At 43.5% G+C, this 17289-nt stretch overlaps 2 protein-coding genes across 5 annotated transcripts in view; one reads left to right on the forward strand and one right to left on the reverse strand.

Moving 5' to 3' along the window:
- The window catches only part of NBR1 (NBR1 autophagy cargo receptor), a 45012-nt gene extending 36773 nt beyond the window's left edge, over positions 1–8239 (reverse strand). For all 4 annotated transcript variants that reach the window (XM_075277298.1, XM_075277296.1, XM_075277297.1 and 1 more), the window contains exons 1-2: positions 8097–8239; positions 3163–3274 (exon numbers count right to left, since the gene is read on the reverse strand). In XM_075277298.1, the coding sequence (XP_075133399.1) occupies positions 3163–3264 (102 nt within the window). In that variant the 5' untranslated portion in view covers positions 3265–3274; positions 8097–8239. The remainder of the gene's footprint in view (positions 1–3162; positions 3275–8096) is intronic.
- Positions 8240–11578: 3339 nt separating this feature from the next.
- BRCA1 (BRCA1 DNA repair associated) overlaps positions 11579–17289 on the forward strand; it is a 104919-nt gene continuing 99208 nt past the window's right edge. The window contains exons 1-2 of the mRNA XM_075277288.1: positions 11579–11629; positions 13609–13701. Coding sequence (XP_075133389.1) covers positions 13622–13701 — 80 coding nt within the window. The 5' untranslated portion in view covers positions 11579–11629; positions 13609–13621. The remainder of the gene's footprint in view (positions 11630–13608; positions 13702–17289) is intronic.

The following is a 17289-nucleotide window of genomic DNA, read 5'->3' on the forward strand; positions in this document are numbered from 1 at the left end:
AACATCTTTCCTCCCATGCTCCAAAGACATACTTAGATTGTGAGCCCTACTTGGGACGGTGTTGACCATCTCTAAAGTGTGGAATATGATGGTGCCGTATAAGTAAGGGAAATAAATACTTTGGAAAATGAAGAGGAATTGGAGTCAGACTTCTGCCTGAGGTTCTTCTTTATTCTCTGCCCCCCTCCCACCCAGGCAGATGAACTGACTGGGCATAATCATCAATCGTTGGATCATTTGCGGCAGTATTGGGCAGGATGTTGTTTTTTTCCGCATTCTCGCCTTTCATTGAGAACAATGGAACTTCTATGGGGCCGCTGAGACTGTAATCTATGGCAGTACCTACAACCCCATAGTAGTGAATGGATCACTGATCACGCAAGCGCACTGGTGCTCCTTTCACAATGAGGCTTAAAGGGGGCTTATAGCCCCCTACCTTCCTGATCAGTGGCCCCCTGTGATTAAACACTTTAAGTTAAGAGAACTAAGTGTCCACAAAGGCACAACCCCTTTCATCAATAAATTGCTGGGTTGAATTTTCCATGATTTTCCTGGTTAAAAATCTCAGCCTGAAAGTTGTCACCTGACTTCATGATTCACCTTGTACCTGCACGGTATTACATTGCTGTACAATAACAAGCCTTGGATGAGTCACAATTCCTGTTTCTATGACACAAATAGATAAATTTGCTTTGTAATGTGAGCTGGTCTGAGTCACACGCAGCGTTTAGTCCCAGGCAGTAAAGTGAAATGCAGACTCATGGATTACAGTGCTAGCACATATCTGAAGGGGTCAGCATGACCTGGGTAATACACGGATGATAGAACAATAGTTACAGGCATGGTCACTTCACCTGGGCCAAATGTTTTACTCTAAAGTATCGGAATAGCAGCAGATCTGCATTCATGTATGTTAGCCATGGGGTGCGGCCCTTAACTTGTCGAGCGAGAATAAAACCAGGTTAGTATGGAAATTCGGGTCACGAGTGTACATTCTTAGCAGATGCATCACAAGATCGAGCTGGTAAACAGCCTTCAGAATATTTCCAGTCATTTATTCACAATGTATTACACAAGCGTACCGCCAGAAGCGTAGCGGTTTTGTTTTAGGGCTTGTTTTTTGCAGGACGATTTGAATATGTAATATGTGTTGCATACGTTTTATTAATAGGATTTTTAGGAATACACAAACTATAAAAATTACCATAATGCTCAATGAATAAATGCGCTGTTATCATGTAAATTATGAGACGACATAAAAACAAGCACAAAAATTGCTGAAGAATTTTGTTTTATAATTTATTAACACATAATAAGATGTAAAATATGTAACCAGATGCCTCATGTCTGTTCCTTTCCCTTCCCTGGATTTGCCACCATTACAGTTTATATGTACCGTATTTTTCGGACTATAAGACGTAACCAGGTTTTAGAGGAGAAAAATAGGGAAAAAAAAATTTCAGGCAAAAAATGGTAAAATATTTAATATATGGGAGTTGTAGTTTTGGAACAGCTGCAAGGCCACATTGACAGGTGACCCTGCAGCTGTATGGGGATGTATAGGGCGTTTTTTTTGTGGGGTCAGGTGTACTTTTTAGATATACCATTTTGGGAAATGTTTATTGCTTAGATCACCTTTTATTTAATTCAGAGGCAAAACAGAGAGAAAAACCCAGCGGTTTAGCACTTTTGATTTTGACGTTCACTGTACATAAAAATATTAGTAGACCGGGCATTTTCAGACACAGGGATACCTAATGTGTATGTTTCACAGTAATGTTATACTTTTATATGTATTCTAGGGAAAGGAGGTGAACTTTTATTTATTTTATTTTTTATTATATTTTTTTTTAAGTGTTTTTTTTTTTTTTTTTACTATTTTAATATCCCCCGCCTAGGGGGCTTGAACCTGCAATCATTTGATTGCAAGTCCCATAGACGGCAATACAAGTGTATTGCCGTCTATGGGAGATTCTATACATTACTATCGCGGAGGGTCATAGACCAGCCGCGATAGTAATATATATCTATGACAAGCCTCGGAGCCTTCATTAGGCTCCCGGCTGTCATCGGAACAGGTCGGCTCCTGCGGCCTCGCCGTGCAGGAGCCGGCCTGCATCACTAAAGGTATGGGGCCGGTGGGGGGGGGGGCTAACTGACTGCCGGGACCTGTGGAGGAGGAGTGGATTTGCAGCATGGCCGCGCTACTGTCACCGCTGGTTTTCTACAGCGGCAGTAGCACGGCAATCTGCAGGCCCCGGCAGCTAAGACAGTCCCCGGCATCTTCTGTAATAGACCGGCGGATGCCGGGGAGTGTCTTAGCTGCCGGGGCCTGCAGTATAGTCACGCTCCTGCCGCTGAAGAAAACCAGCGGTGGCAGTAGCGCGGCAATCTGCAGGCCCCGGCAGCTAAGACACTCCCCGGCATCCGCCGGTCTATTACAGCAGATGCCGGGGACTGTCTTAGCTGCCGGGGCCTGCATATTGCCGCGCTACTGCCGCTGAAGAAAACCAGCGGTGGCAGTAGTGCGGCCATGCTGCAAACCCACATTCAGACTATAAGACGCACCCTCATATTTCCTCCGAAATTTTGGGGAAAAAAAAGTGCGTCTTATAGTCCGAAAAATACGGTAAGTTGCTATTCACATATGCCCCTTTGCATGATGTACTGAGATATATGGGTATGTGTAGTTGCTACTTGCTTAGATACACTTATTACGTGTGCTTTTTCTCAGCAGGGGTCTGCTTGTTATTTTTCTGTAATCCCATTAAATGTATGTTTACGGTACATATTTTATTGTGTGTTAATAAATTACAAAAAAAATTTATTTGGCTATTTTTGTGCTTGTTTTTATCATATTAGAATTTTTAGAGCCCAACAGCAGTTTTTATTCTGTTGTGGCCATCCATCGTTTTTCCTGGAGATAAGCCACAGACAGAGGAGTTTGGCAGTGTTGTACTTCACTCTCCATGTGTATGGGGGAGTCGGAAGAAGTAGCTGTCACCGGAACAAGGCTTGGGCCAATAGTTATTAGAAGTGTATGCCCCGCATCATTTAGGTTTATGGCAGCCTTTATTCATGTGAAGCTATGATGATGATAAATCAGTTGTCTAAAAGTCCTAATCTGATACTTCGTCATTATAATACATAGTCACAGCTTACCATTGCTTCCACATCAGCCCAGGTTGTCTTCTCAGCATCTGACACCAAAAAGCTCTGCGTCTCTCCTCTACAGCACACGCACAAATTCACTGGAGGTTCCATGCTTTACAGTCTACAAAAACATAATTTATTTATATATATATATATATATATATATATATATATATATATATATATATATATTAAAAAGTACAATTATGTATCTATCAGTAGACATACAAACAGCAAAGTGGTATACACCGAACACACCCAAAGCGTCAGGTTAATGGCATCTCTTATAATGGGGTGCAATATTGGTGGTATAAGCTATAGTTTGGAAACTTTCTTGTGCCAATTATCCTGAGTCTATGCAAAGATCAGGATAAGAAGGATTGGGGAGATGTCTATTAAACAACCAAACCCGCTCACACATAATCTGTTTTACTGCGGTCATGCCTGCTAACTATCTGGCACAGAACCACCAGGGGCTTCAGTAGGATATAAGATAAGATAAAATAATCCTTTAATAGTCCCACAGTGGGGAAATTTCAGCATGTTACAGCAGCATAGTAATACAGATACAGGATAATACACAGTAATATATTACAGACGTAGACACACATAAGCTGAAAAGAGAAGATATACTAGGAGTCCATAGCAGCTAAGGAACAGAAAAAGAAAGAAGGAAGACTTCATAGTCATAATCATTAGTTGTCTGTGCGGAGTGATCTTCGCTTGGTCTGATGTAGATTATACAGCCTGGTCGCGGTTGGAAGGAAGAACCTGTGATAGCTCCTTCTCACACTTGGGGTGAAGCAGACGGTCACTTACAGTGCTGACAAGTGCCATCAAGGTCTCATACATGGGATATACGTGACACACTATGCTCCAAGTTGGATATAGTCAACATACTATGCTCCTAGTAGGATATACACGACACACTATGCTCCAAGTAGAATATACACGACATACTATGCTCCCAAGTAGGATATACACGACATACTATGCTCCAAGTAGGATATACACGACATACTATGCTCCCAAGTAGGATATACACGACATACTATGCTCCAAGTAGAATATACACAACATACTATGCTCCCAAGTAGGATATACACGACATACTATGCTCCCAAGTAGGATATACACGACATACTATGCTCCCAAGTAGGATATACACGACATACTATGCTCCAAGTAGGATATACACGACATACTATGCTCCTAGTAGGATATACACGACATACTATGCTCCTAGTAGGATATACACGACACACTATGCTCCAAGTAGGATATACACGACATACTATGCTCCCAAGTAGGATATACACGACATACTATGCTCCCAAGTAGGATATACACGACATACTATGCTCCTAGTAGGATATACACGACATACTATGCTCCTAGTAGGATATACACGACACATTATGCTCCAAGTAGGATATACACGACATACTATGCTCCTAGTAGGATATACACGACATACTATGCTCCAAGTAGGATATACACGACATACTATGCTCCCAAGTAGGATATACTCAACATACTATGCTCCAAGTAGGATATACACGACATACTATGCTCCAAGTAGAATATACACGACATACTATGCTCCCAAGTAGGATATACACGACATACTATGCTCCCAAGTAGGATATACACGACATACTATGCTCCCAAATAGGATATACACGACATACTATGCTCCTAGTAGGATATACACGACATACTATGCTCCAAGTAGGATATACACGACATACTATGCTCCCAAGTAGGATATACACGACATACTATGCTCCTAGTAGGATATACACGACACATTATGCTCCAAGTAGGATATACACGACATACTATGCTCCTAGTAGGATATACACGACATACTATGCTCCCAAGTAGGATATACATGACATACTATGCTCCTAGTAGGATATACACGACACACTATGCTCCAAGTAGGATATACACGACATACTATGCTCCTAGTAGGATATACACGACACACTATGCTCCAAGTAGGATATACTCAACATACTATGCTCTAAGTAGGATATACATGACGTACTATAAGTAGGATATATGTGACATACTGTACTATGCTATAAGTGACAGTAAAACTCATTAGCAGAATTGAAAAACCTATTGCATATGCAGCAACAATTAAACTAAGCTGACAGATAACTATTACGTACGACTAGGGTGACATAGCTCGGCCATTTATTACATTAGCCATATGTGCAGGACATGTATTAGATTTGTTCTCATCACTTTTTATTATTCCTGCAGCGTAGCACTGAATAGCAAGTAGAAGACAACACATGGGGCAAGCATTCATCTCTGCAGCAAAGGGATTCTCTTCCAAAGCATGCAAGTGTACCCAGGGATTACCTCAACCTTAAAGTGCTGTAGTTATACAGGATTAATGGCCACATATATATCTGATTGGTTTGGGGTGAACAGCAGGCCCACCACCCAATGAGCCATACAGGGCCACTTCCAATACTGCAGCTCAGCTCCTACTGAAGTCAATGGGCAGTGAGCTGCTGGGAGAACATCTGGCCAAGATACAAGGACTGGAGCTAGCGGCTTCCGGCTCTGTGTTGTGTACAGTACGGGCGGATATTTACTAACTTCCTAAGCATAGGCCATGAAATTACTAATCCTGGACATCCCTTTAACCCAACCACAGGTAGTGTGCAATGCTGCAAATGTTACTTGTGTTTCCCACAGGAAAACGCTGCTGTGCACAACCAAATATCTTGGTATAGATCAGCCTTAAAGAGGACCTTTCATGGTCTGGGGCACTGGCAGTTCTATATACTGCTAGAAAACCGACACTGCGATGATATCAGCGATCTGTGCCCCGGGTAAAGCGCTATCGGTCCTGGTACCGTACCTCTTTACAGTCAGAAGGGCGTTCCTGACAGTCAGTCAGGTACGTCCTTCTCCACAGCAGCGCCTATCGCACTGTACAGTGTGAGCGGGGAGGAACACCCCCTCCCCTCCTGATAATACTCATCTATGAACGAGCACTGTGAGCAGAGGGAGGGGGCGTTCCTCCCCACTCACACTGTACAGCGCAATAGGCACTGCTGTGGAGAAGGACGTTCCTGACAGACTGTCAGGAACGCCCTTCTGACTGTGAAGAGCTACGGTACCGGGACTGAAAGCTCTTTACCCGGGGCACAGATCGGGAAAGCCGATCCTATATATCCCCAATTCCACCTGAAGCACAGCAAAATTTGCAACGTGGGGTCTCAGCCTTGGTTTAAGGCCTCATATAGCTGGCCGCAACAAAAAGGCATTTGTGGGGAAAACGCAGCGGGAACACATCACTGTTTTTCCTGCAGCGCTTTTGGAGGTTACGCCCCATAGGGTCCCAGCCTTAAAGGGAATTACTCCCTGATGACATTTATCCTCTATCCACAGCACAGTCCGTGTTTCCGTTGTTCTGGTCCCAGACAGACCAGAAGAAAGGAGACAGATGTGAACATAGCGTCAGAGGTATATGTGACATATCCCACTATTTAGGCACTGGTTACTGCTGTAAAAAGACAAAAATGTGTATGAGCAATAGATGTTATTTTACTGTATACCACTGTATGGAATAGCATGCTCTACTACACTATTCCATACCAAAAAACAAAACAGAAGGAATACATGGTACTGGCCATATACACTGCGCCCTATGAATGCATTTGGAATCTACACCAGAAGCTTTGAATGCAATGTGAACGTAGGCTCTGAGCATAATGTGAATGGACCTATACATCAGAACAATCAAGGAAATGATACTATAATAATCATTATACATTTTATTTATATAGCGCCAACATATTCTGCAGCGCTGTACAATTTGTAGAGTTCAAGTACAGACAAAAAGATACATTATAAAGAAATAGTCACTTCACATAATGGGATTGAGGGCATTGATCGCAAGAGCTTGCAATCTACTGGTCTGTAATTGTACTAATATGGTTGGACGTTTTAACATGCTACTGGGAATGTTGGGTGACAACCTATGTGGTAGTGACTTCTGAAGCCCCGAACAGCAAATACATTGGGTGTCCATACATCAGATTTTGTTGGAATACAAAACATAACCTGATCACTGATAAGATCCGCTCAGGAGGTCATACACTTCAGATGATGAAACCGCTGACATGTATTACTCATGTCTGTCCCCACGTACATGCACACTCTGCTGAACACGTATGTGTTCTCATTTAGGAAGGGGAGTGAAACCGACCATACATGTAAGATAGCTGTGGGACAAATGATCATAATCAGTAAAGACGTCACCAGGTTTAGGGCGCCTAAATCACCAACATGTCCTAAAGCTGGGTACACATCTGGGCTTTTCTCTCCATTGGGTGTCAATGGGTCCATCAGTGTCCAAGTGTACTTTCTGCCACATCTGCCCAGCTCTGGTGGAGTGCATGGGGCTGAGCTGCAATACCTCATACAACCTGTGAACAGGTGTGGCACTGTAAGAAAGCTGTCATATTTTTCTAATTCTGGACAATTTTTTAAGTTTGTTCTAGTCATATGAATGTCAACAGTGTCACATGACGATACAACAAACGCAACAATCTACTGATACGGTACGTCCGCGATAGTTGTAGCCACGTCTTCTTTCCCACTGGTGGGGTCAGAGGTCACACTCCAACTTGCATACGGCTTTAAAGGGGCGCTCTTATTTACCCATCTCAATTGATGTAACTCCGCATCTAACTTTTCCCACTATTATAGTGCATGGCCTATTTTTAGGAATGCAATGTAAACTACTTACTCATTGTTAGGATGATACAGCACTGTCACTTTAAGAGAGGACTGCCATGTATGCTATCCATACGTGCACGTCCATTCCTGGCCTGTACAGTATAATAGGATTACTCTGCAGTACTAGCTTTACATGAGCACTACATACATCATACATGTACATGACATCATACCTGTAGAGAAGTCCCCACTAGCTAGCACAGGCACCACAGTCCCCTCCTCCCACAGACTCCTCGCAGGCGCCTGCGGATCTCTGGCCTCCTTCAGCTCTGACTGTTGCCCCACAACATGGCGAGCTCGTATAGACAGGACAGGCAGGCGGCACAGCGATTAGCTCCCGCCCCTGTCACTCACCTAGAACTGGACGCTGATAGGCGGAGGGGCGGGGTTAGCCATACAATGGAGTCAGCAGCATATTTCTTCCTGTAAACAAGGGGGCGTGGCTTGTAACATAACAGGCAACACGCAGTATGAGAGTGAGCAGCCGGAGGCAGCAGGGAGTCACTCGCACGTCCGGGTCTCGTTTCCTAGCAGGACTTAAAGGGACAGGCGCATTTATTTTAACATTAAACTCGACATAGACATACAGCAGCCATATCAGATATGATTTTTTTCCTATAAACGACCTTCCCCCGTGATGACGTGTTCATACATTTTAAGGCTTTACTCCCTTGTGAACTAATGACCCCTCACAGGTGGTCACACACCTATAAGGCTAGTGCTCATTGGCTGCAACACATATTGCACAGCTAAGGATTGCAGCGTCACATTACCTGCATTACAACAATGGGTCATATTGTGAGCCACAAGGGGCCACAGCCAGGACCGGTTTAACATATTAGTGGGTCCTGTTCAAAGTTTTTATAACTGGGACCCCCATATAATTTAAAGGGGTTGTTCAGTTATGGACACATCTTCAATCCACAGGACATAAGTAAAACGGGATAAGTGTCCAATCAATATGGAACAGACGTGATCAAATGTCCCCCTAAAGCCTCCTCATGAGTGGAACGCCAGTGCGCTCACATCCGGGACTGTAATCTCCAGCTGTGCCTGCAAACCCATAGAAGTGAATGGAGCAACGGTCACACAAGCGCACTGGCGCTCCATTGCTAGGGAGTCTTTAGAGGGATTTTTGGTCCCCCGTCCCACTGATCACTGGGGGACGCGACTGTTGGAAATTTATTCACTGTGTAACAGCACAACCCCATTAATCTCCCCTCAAGTGCCTCAGACAATGTAGTGTCCCTTCAAGTAGCCCCCCACAATATATTACAATTACATGCAAGTAAAAAAGTTTTTACTCGTCTAATCCCAATCCCATAGAATTATCTGCAGGTCCCTTCCATGAACATCAAGAGCCAAAGCTGATAGCTCCACCATTGTATTCAACAGATTGAGGCACATTTATTAAGGAGGACTTAGAGATGAGCGAGTACTGTTCGGATCAGTAAAGAAAAAAGGATCCAGCACCCAGAACTCTTGTGTAGGGAGATTAGATTAAAACTTCGCTTTTATTTTTCACATTAAAAATTCGGACATCTCAGAGTAATGTAGTCCATGTACAGCCGATCCGAACAGCACGCTCGCATAGAAATGAATGGACGTAGCTGGCACACGGGGGGTTAAGCGGCCGGCCGCTGTCAAAGCGGAAGTACCAGGTGCATCCATTCATTTCTATGGAGCGTGCTGTTCGGATCGGCTGATCCAAACAGTACTCACTTATCTCTAAAGAGGACCTTCGACGACCTGATAGATATGCGGTATTATACATCGCTAGAAAGCTGATAGTTTGCTGAATTCAGCTGGCTTTCCCAGTATGTGCACTAGTGCTGGAGATATCAGTGTCATTCATTTCAGCACCAATAGCTCCCTACTGTCAGAAGGGCAGGCCTTACAGCTAAGTATCATTGTGTAGTGAGGAACCCCTCCCCTCGATAATGCTGAGGCGTAAGCACCACTCTTCTGACAGTGGGGAGCTATTGGTGCTCTGCCATCGGGCTTACAGGAACAGTACACTTGTGTAAACTGCTACAGTAAAATGGCCGGACAGACATGCGCTCGAAGCCCTAGCCGATTGCGCATTCATGGAATTTAGATTCCAAATGCAGGCTCGGCCAAAAGAAGACTACATGAAGAATGTGGCAGGGGGTGCCACTGTAGAAGATGGAGGCGTCACTGGAGACTCTTCAGGCAGCAGAGGGAACGCCCCATGTGCTGTCTGGAGACTCATTTGCATACTGGAAAAATCCAGAATATCAAAAGAACGACGGTGCTGAGCGGAATTATAAAGGTAGGGGACAAATAGCCTTTCTTAAGGCTATTCCGATGTGATATTATCTGACACAGGGATTCTAATGATAGAATCCCTTTAAGTTATGTAGTTTGGAGGGTGGGGAGTCGAAAACTGCCTGCGGTGGGAAGGAGTTAAAACATTTAAAAAACTATGTAAATTTAGTATCCCTGTGATTGTAACCGTCCACAGAATAAAGCTGAAAAATAAAATATGGAAAAATACAGAACACTTTTTTTTCCCAATTCCACCCCATTCTGACTTTTTTTTCTGGCTTCCCAGTACATCGTATAGACTTTTATATGGCCTCATGGATATTTTTTTGCCTTCCCCTGGATCAACACTGTAGGGATTGTAGGGTTATAGGTTGGACTTGATGGACTGATGTCTTTAACCAACCTCATCTACTATGTAACTATGTAATTATGAAGTACAGCTGCAGGTTTGGCATTGAGCTTCAAGCTACACCAGACTGTCATGGCTGAAGTCAGCCTTAGGCCTCGTTCACATCTGCATTGGTATTCCGTCCGGGGGACTCCGCATTGGAACCCCCTGAACGGAATACAGAATATAACCGCAAGCGCTGTGCAGTGAAAGCACACGGATCCCCATAGACTATAATAGGGTCCGTGTGCCGGCCGCCAGATCTCCGCAGGGATCCTGCGGATAGGAAAGTAGTTCACAATCTACTTTCCTGTCCGTATGTTCCGTGTGGACACTGCGCGGCGAGAACACGGACCCCATTATAGTCTATGGGGTCTGTGTGCTTTCACTGCACAGCGCTTGCAGTTGCGTTCGGTATTCCGTTCAGGGGGCTCCTCATGCGGACTCCCTGAACGGAATACCAACGCAGATGTGAATGAAGGGTTAGGGTCCATTGACATGGAGGAAAATAGTGAGTAATTTGGTGTGGAATTTCAGCGCTGAAAAATGCCTCCCATTGTCTTCAATGGGTTCCTTTTTCTGCTAGCAGAAAGGTGAAAGGCTACAATAGGAAACAACTGTTTATGTATTATTTCCAGAACAACAGCCAGATAACGTAAAACATCAGCAATTATCGCACGTACTGTCCTATAAGGCCACACCAAAATGTCTCCCAACAAGCAGACAATAAGATAACACACATGCTTCACCTATTGTTCATCCTGTGACCTGACATGCCATATATGGATATGGGGGCGCGGCTCTGATGTACCGAGCAAGGAATGAAGAAAGACTATGGATTGGCTAGTGGATGCAATGTGGGCGCGGCTTCTAAGCCCTGCCCACCGTCTATCCTTCGATACTGAAATGAGTATTGGCCAAAATGAAGAGGCGGGACATTGTTGCTAGGAGATGGAGATGGTCGGGGAGGAGTTTCTGGTGGAAAGTGAAGGTAGCGCGGGAGTGTTGAATGAGCGGGATCTGCTGCAGGTACTGCGGGTGTTGGGGTGGTGGGCTCAGGGTCCCGGCTTGGTGTGTAGGTACCGCGCTGCGCTGCGCTCTCTAGTAGTATACATGAGCAGTAATGTATAGTATATACAGGGACGTGATCGCATCCCCATAGCCATTACATATAGAGGAGTGCTAGGGTATTGGGCTCTCCCACTTGGAGGTGTCGGGCAGTCTGGGACTTGTAGTTTCACAATGATCCCCAGGGCAGTGCTACAAGGCCTAGGGTTATACCATGTCGTGCACTGGGGGTGACTGCCCCATCTATTACACAGCAGCACAGTAGATGGCGCCCTAAGCGCTGCCACTGGTGATCATACTATTATTATATAACTGGGATAGAGACCTTTGTAACATGGCTGACAGGAGACTGACACTGGCTAGGCTTGGCTCTCACTAGCGGTCGGGTTGTCTTGGGGAACTGAAAAATGTAACTCAATCCACTCAAATACCGGATACCTGATCCCTGTCCTGGTTCACAATGAGAGCCAGAATCTGATTGGTTAGTAGGGGAAGCTGGTCCTTTACCGTATACATCATTATTTACCTATGGACTGCGCAAAGTGCAGTGTCTTATGGATGAGCTGGATTGGGTCCTATCTATCTATCTATCTATCTATCTATCTATCTATATCTATCATGTATATATATTGTGGCATATTTACAAAGACTGGCATTCTTCACGCCAGTCTTCCTTGCCAACCACTCGTAGCTGGTGTACATTTCCCCGACTATATACGCCAAAGGTGACACTGATGATGCTCATTTTTTAAAAAAAAATTGTGCCTTGTCATATCTGGTGTACAAGGCATAATAAATCTGCCCCAATGTGTATATACAAGGAATCCTCCTTGGGACGACCACCCAAAATTGCATTAAAAAAGGTCAAATAAGAAGTTTAGTTAGGAAAACAGAAAATGTGGTCTAGGGAAGTTTCACGCTCAGAAATCCTCTCCCTTTCATTTCAATGGGAGTTTTTTTCCTGTAGCTTTTGCTCTGCTAGGACTGACCACCGTTTTATCACCTTTTATTATTTTCATTTCCTGACAAGCCGATGTGATATGAGGCCTAATAAATATTATATTGTATATTACTGAATGGGCTATCTGGTTCTGTTCACACCTGGATAGTGCTTAAACACATATATGTATGTGATTTATACATTAGGATTTTGTTGTAGATTTCAAAGGGTAAATTCTTCTAAGAATCTACTCTTCGTGTATGACATGTATACAGATTCCAGTATGTGTGAAGACATCCTCATGTGGGTGAGATCAGCGGCCTACGTGGCTAGTTCCTGTATATGTGAAGACGCCCTTACATCTTGGAACAATAGGTTCACGAGGATACAGGGAATAGATTTCACTTCTGGTGCGCAAAATTCTTAAGGAGGCAAAGCCACCTGTGCTCACAATATTAAGACTTATAACACTGGGGTATCTTCTTAAATAATCCCCACTAATGTGTACAGCCATGATTTGTGTGTCTTATCTAAAGGACTGATCCCATAGTGATATAATACACTAGCAAGCATTTATGTTACACGTCCGGCCTTCTGTCTAGCTGCTGAGTTAGGGCTGTGCAATTAATTGAAAATACCCGAATACCAACCCGGATATCCGATGTGATTTTTGTGCACGTTGGTTATTTCAATATTCATGAGATTCTACCTGTGTCGTTTGGACCAAACACGTGCAAACCTTGAGTGAAATAATAGCAGTTCTGTATGTCTTCAGGGTATAAGAAGTGAAGGGGCAGTAAGCTAACATAAAGAAAAATGCTGTGTTTCCACAGCATTACTGGGCAGGCCTTGACCATAAGGAAGTGAAAATATTCCCAAAAACCACTTATGGAATAACAATTAAAAAAAAAAAAAAAAAAGTTAAATGGTGGCTATGCTTTAACCGCTTTAAATCTCCCTCTTTACCTGGCCTTTCACTTATCCATGTCTCTTCTTTCAGTTCACAGTAAAAGATGACCTGCGCCACCGTGGACGTTGAAGATGTCCACAATGTGCTTTCCGTCATGCAGAAGAACCTGGAATGTCCTATATGGTAAGTAGAGAACTCATTGGAGGAAAGAGAATAGCTGTGGTTGAAAAATGCGCAAAATTTATTAATATTGTGCAGTGTTATTTGGAGAAAAATATTCAACAATATCCTGGTGTATAACGGCACAGGGAGAGCAGTGGTGTGTGTGTTGGGACAAAATAAGTCTACAGCAGGTATGAGCTAGTGCAGGAGCACGGCACTACATGGAGGATGCACCTGATTTATGATGTCATAACTGAGACACATCCTACAGCGTCTCAACATCTCATATAATAATAATAATAACATTTTTTATTTACATAGCGCCAACATATTCCGCAGCGCTGTACAATTTGTAGGGTTCAAATTTGCTCATATACTAAATGACCATTCTGATTATTCCCCACCTTGTCTGGCAAACCTATGACTACAGTGGAGACCAAGCAAGCTAAAAAGTTTTGCAGACTGATCAAAAATTAGTTTCTTCTGCATTTTTGCATATAATATTTTGTGTAACATAAAAGTGATTCCCTTGGATTGGCCAGCAATGTTTAGGGGTCTGAATAATGGAACCCCTGAAACCAGACGGACATTCAGGATAAGCGCCACACAATGAATGCTGTAAAAAGGAAACCCAAAATACTAAACTATACTGTTTTTTTTTTTTTCATTGCACCCCTCCCACAAGAATATGTATTTCAATACATAGTGACCCAAAATGGTTCCAATTGGCGCCATTAAAAATATAACTCACCCCACAAACAACAAGCCCTTATAGCTCTGGGATGAAGAGAAGTAATTTCTGCATTGTGAAGGTCAAAGTAGGCTGGTGCTGCGGGGGTTAAAGGGATCTATTACTAGAAAATGACCTACTTTTTAAACCGTTTTTATGTTTTTTTTAAAGAATTTTTGGTAATGTTTTAAAATTTTCCATGTCAATATATAGATTAAAAACAAACAAACAACTAAATCTTGCAAATTTTAATTCAGGCAATAAAGCTATTAGATTGACTCTTGACAAGGTTTTTTTTTTTTTTTTTTGCAATAGTCACCTCACTTATACCATAAACAGGATTATAATAGAAGATAACACCTTTTATAGTTAACATCACAGACCCTTCATTGAATTCGCTGACGGTAGATGATGTCACATGTCACAAAAATCTACAATATGAAAATAAACGGCCACTATTGTATTTATTTTCCTTACTTGTATAGCGCCATCATATTATGCAGCACTTTACAGATATTGACGACACAGTCCTATGTACGATAGGTTGGCTCACAATCTAAATTTCCTATTAAAGAGTGGGAGAAAACCCAAAGAAACCCAGGAAGAACATACATCCTTGCAGGTGTTGTCCTTGGCTGGATTTGAACCCAGGACTCCGTGCTAACCACTGAGCTACCATGCTGCCCAGTATCCAATGCAGCACATTAAGATCATGTCTCTGAGTCCCAAAACTGATGCCAAAAGCCAAAGTTAATGTTTTTAAAAAAAGTAATCTTGGCATATGCACATTATCCTCTGGTCACAGTGGGTGGGACTTATATGTTCCTTGTCAATCAAGGCGATCAATCAAGGTGTGATAGCCAGGCATCCTCCTGCCTCCCGAATTTCTCCTGAAATCCCATGCAGGTGCACTTCCTAGGGGCCTGTTGTATCTTTATGCGCATGCACCTCCTTAAGGCTAGTTCACACTGAACGTCTCCCATTGACTTTAGTGAGAGCCACTCACTTCTCTTTTCTGCTAGCTAGTAGTGGAAAAAAGAAGCGAGGTGACCCTTCTTGCAGCGGATTCTGCAGCTTATACATCTGCGGCGTGAGGCTCTCTTCTGATTAGGTCTGTTCATTCAGGCCTAATTCAGAGTGCTATGCTGTGACGGGATGCCGGTGCACTGCATTGGCATTCCGTCGCGGATAGCTGCGCGGTATGTTCACACGTGGAATCCATTTTCCACTGTGTGAACATACCCTTAGCAATGCGCAGTACTCATCCTGTGATAGGAGTGGCCTGGCTGTTGGAGGAGGCTTGTGAATTTAATAGCTGCTGGTAGTGATTGGGTCTCCTAAAATGACCCGTGTGTCCTCATAGTACATAAACTATGAAGTTCTCCATCCATCTGACTGTAATGACGATTAGTGAAGCCCCCCATGACCTATAGTATATTTCCCAATTATTACTGCTCATCCTATGCTCTTCATACTAAATATTCCCACGTGCCGCGCACATCCCAGGCCGCTAATTGCAGGAAATCTATGAATATATGAGCTTGTGCCCCCATTTCTATTCTTCTGACCTCTCTAAATTGATCGTTTTTCAATATTCATATGCTGTATTTCTTTTATGCTTCCGTTCAGAGCCTCATCCATAGTAATCACATTACCATCCCGCCGAGGTTTGGCCTTTTACTGCTGACAATTATGAGGCTGATGATGGTATCGGAGATGGAAGCGGCCTGTCATTTTCTCATTGATTTCGCATGTCTCCGTCTAAATTGTTTCAGGATCCATTGTCTATGTCTGTGGGATGTATTCTGTTCTGCAGTATATGTGACACGTCAGTTTCTCTATGTGACTTGACGACTTATTACAGTAGAGATTAACGGAGAACTTCTAATTACAAAGTGACTACATAGATGTAACTTCCCATGGAATACAGCAGAGGGCGCTGTGCTGTCTTCCAAAACAGGTGTATGTGGTCAGTAAGCAGCTGCTTATGGAGTAGCGGTATCTACTGTAACTTTTATTAGTCCATTTCTTAATGATTTCACTCACCCACACCAGTGGTGGATTAAAGGGGCTTTCTAGCATTGTAACATGGGTGACCTACCCTGACACTGGGGACTTCACCAATAAGCTGTTTAACCGTTGTGCTCACCTGAACAGCTGATGCAAACATGCACAGCGCCACACATTGTATAGGGCTGTGCTTGGTATTGCAGCTCTGTGTCATTCATTCATTGTATGAGCCAGAACTGCACAGGGGTAACATGATAAATACCGAGCTGATCTGAGTGCTGCTGCCATTATGGGGTCCTGGGTATCAGATGCCCGCCCAGTTGATATTGTTGACTTCGCCCATAGAAACTTTTGCATGTTTCTTCAGAATTTTGCTTCAGATTTCACTGAAGTCATGTGGAGAGAAAACTACTTTGTGAAGTACTTTTCTCTCCGCATGATTCGTGCGGAAATCACACGGACCCCGTTATGGTCTATGAGGTCTGTGTGCTTTCATAAACTTACCCCTCGTCAATGCGTTCGGTATTCTGTTCGGGGGGGTCTCCAAGCGGATTCCCCAAACGCAGATGTGAACCAGGCCTAATATAAAAAAAAAGGTGAAAAACAGACACTCATCCCATCTTCTCCGGAACTTCAGGCCTCTGACACCACGCTGTACCTATCTAAATTCTCACGCATGCGCAATCGGCTCTGCCACTGTGGGATCAGGCGGAGCCAACTGCGCATGCCGGATTGGCCATTTTGTGGTGGTCTGTTACACAAGCATACAGCGCTCCTATGCTCAGTTCTTCAGAGAACTACCCTGCAGGTGCAGGACGCTCATGTAGCAGATCACCAAGAAATGACTGTTTATACATGCGCAGTCAGCT

This window comes from Leptodactylus fuscus, chromosome 6 (assembly GCF_031893055.1).
Source record: "Leptodactylus fuscus isolate aLepFus1 chromosome 6, aLepFus1.hap2, whole genome shotgun sequence".
Classification (NCBI taxonomy): domain Eukaryota; kingdom Metazoa; phylum Chordata; class Amphibia; order Anura; family Leptodactylidae; genus Leptodactylus; species Leptodactylus fuscus.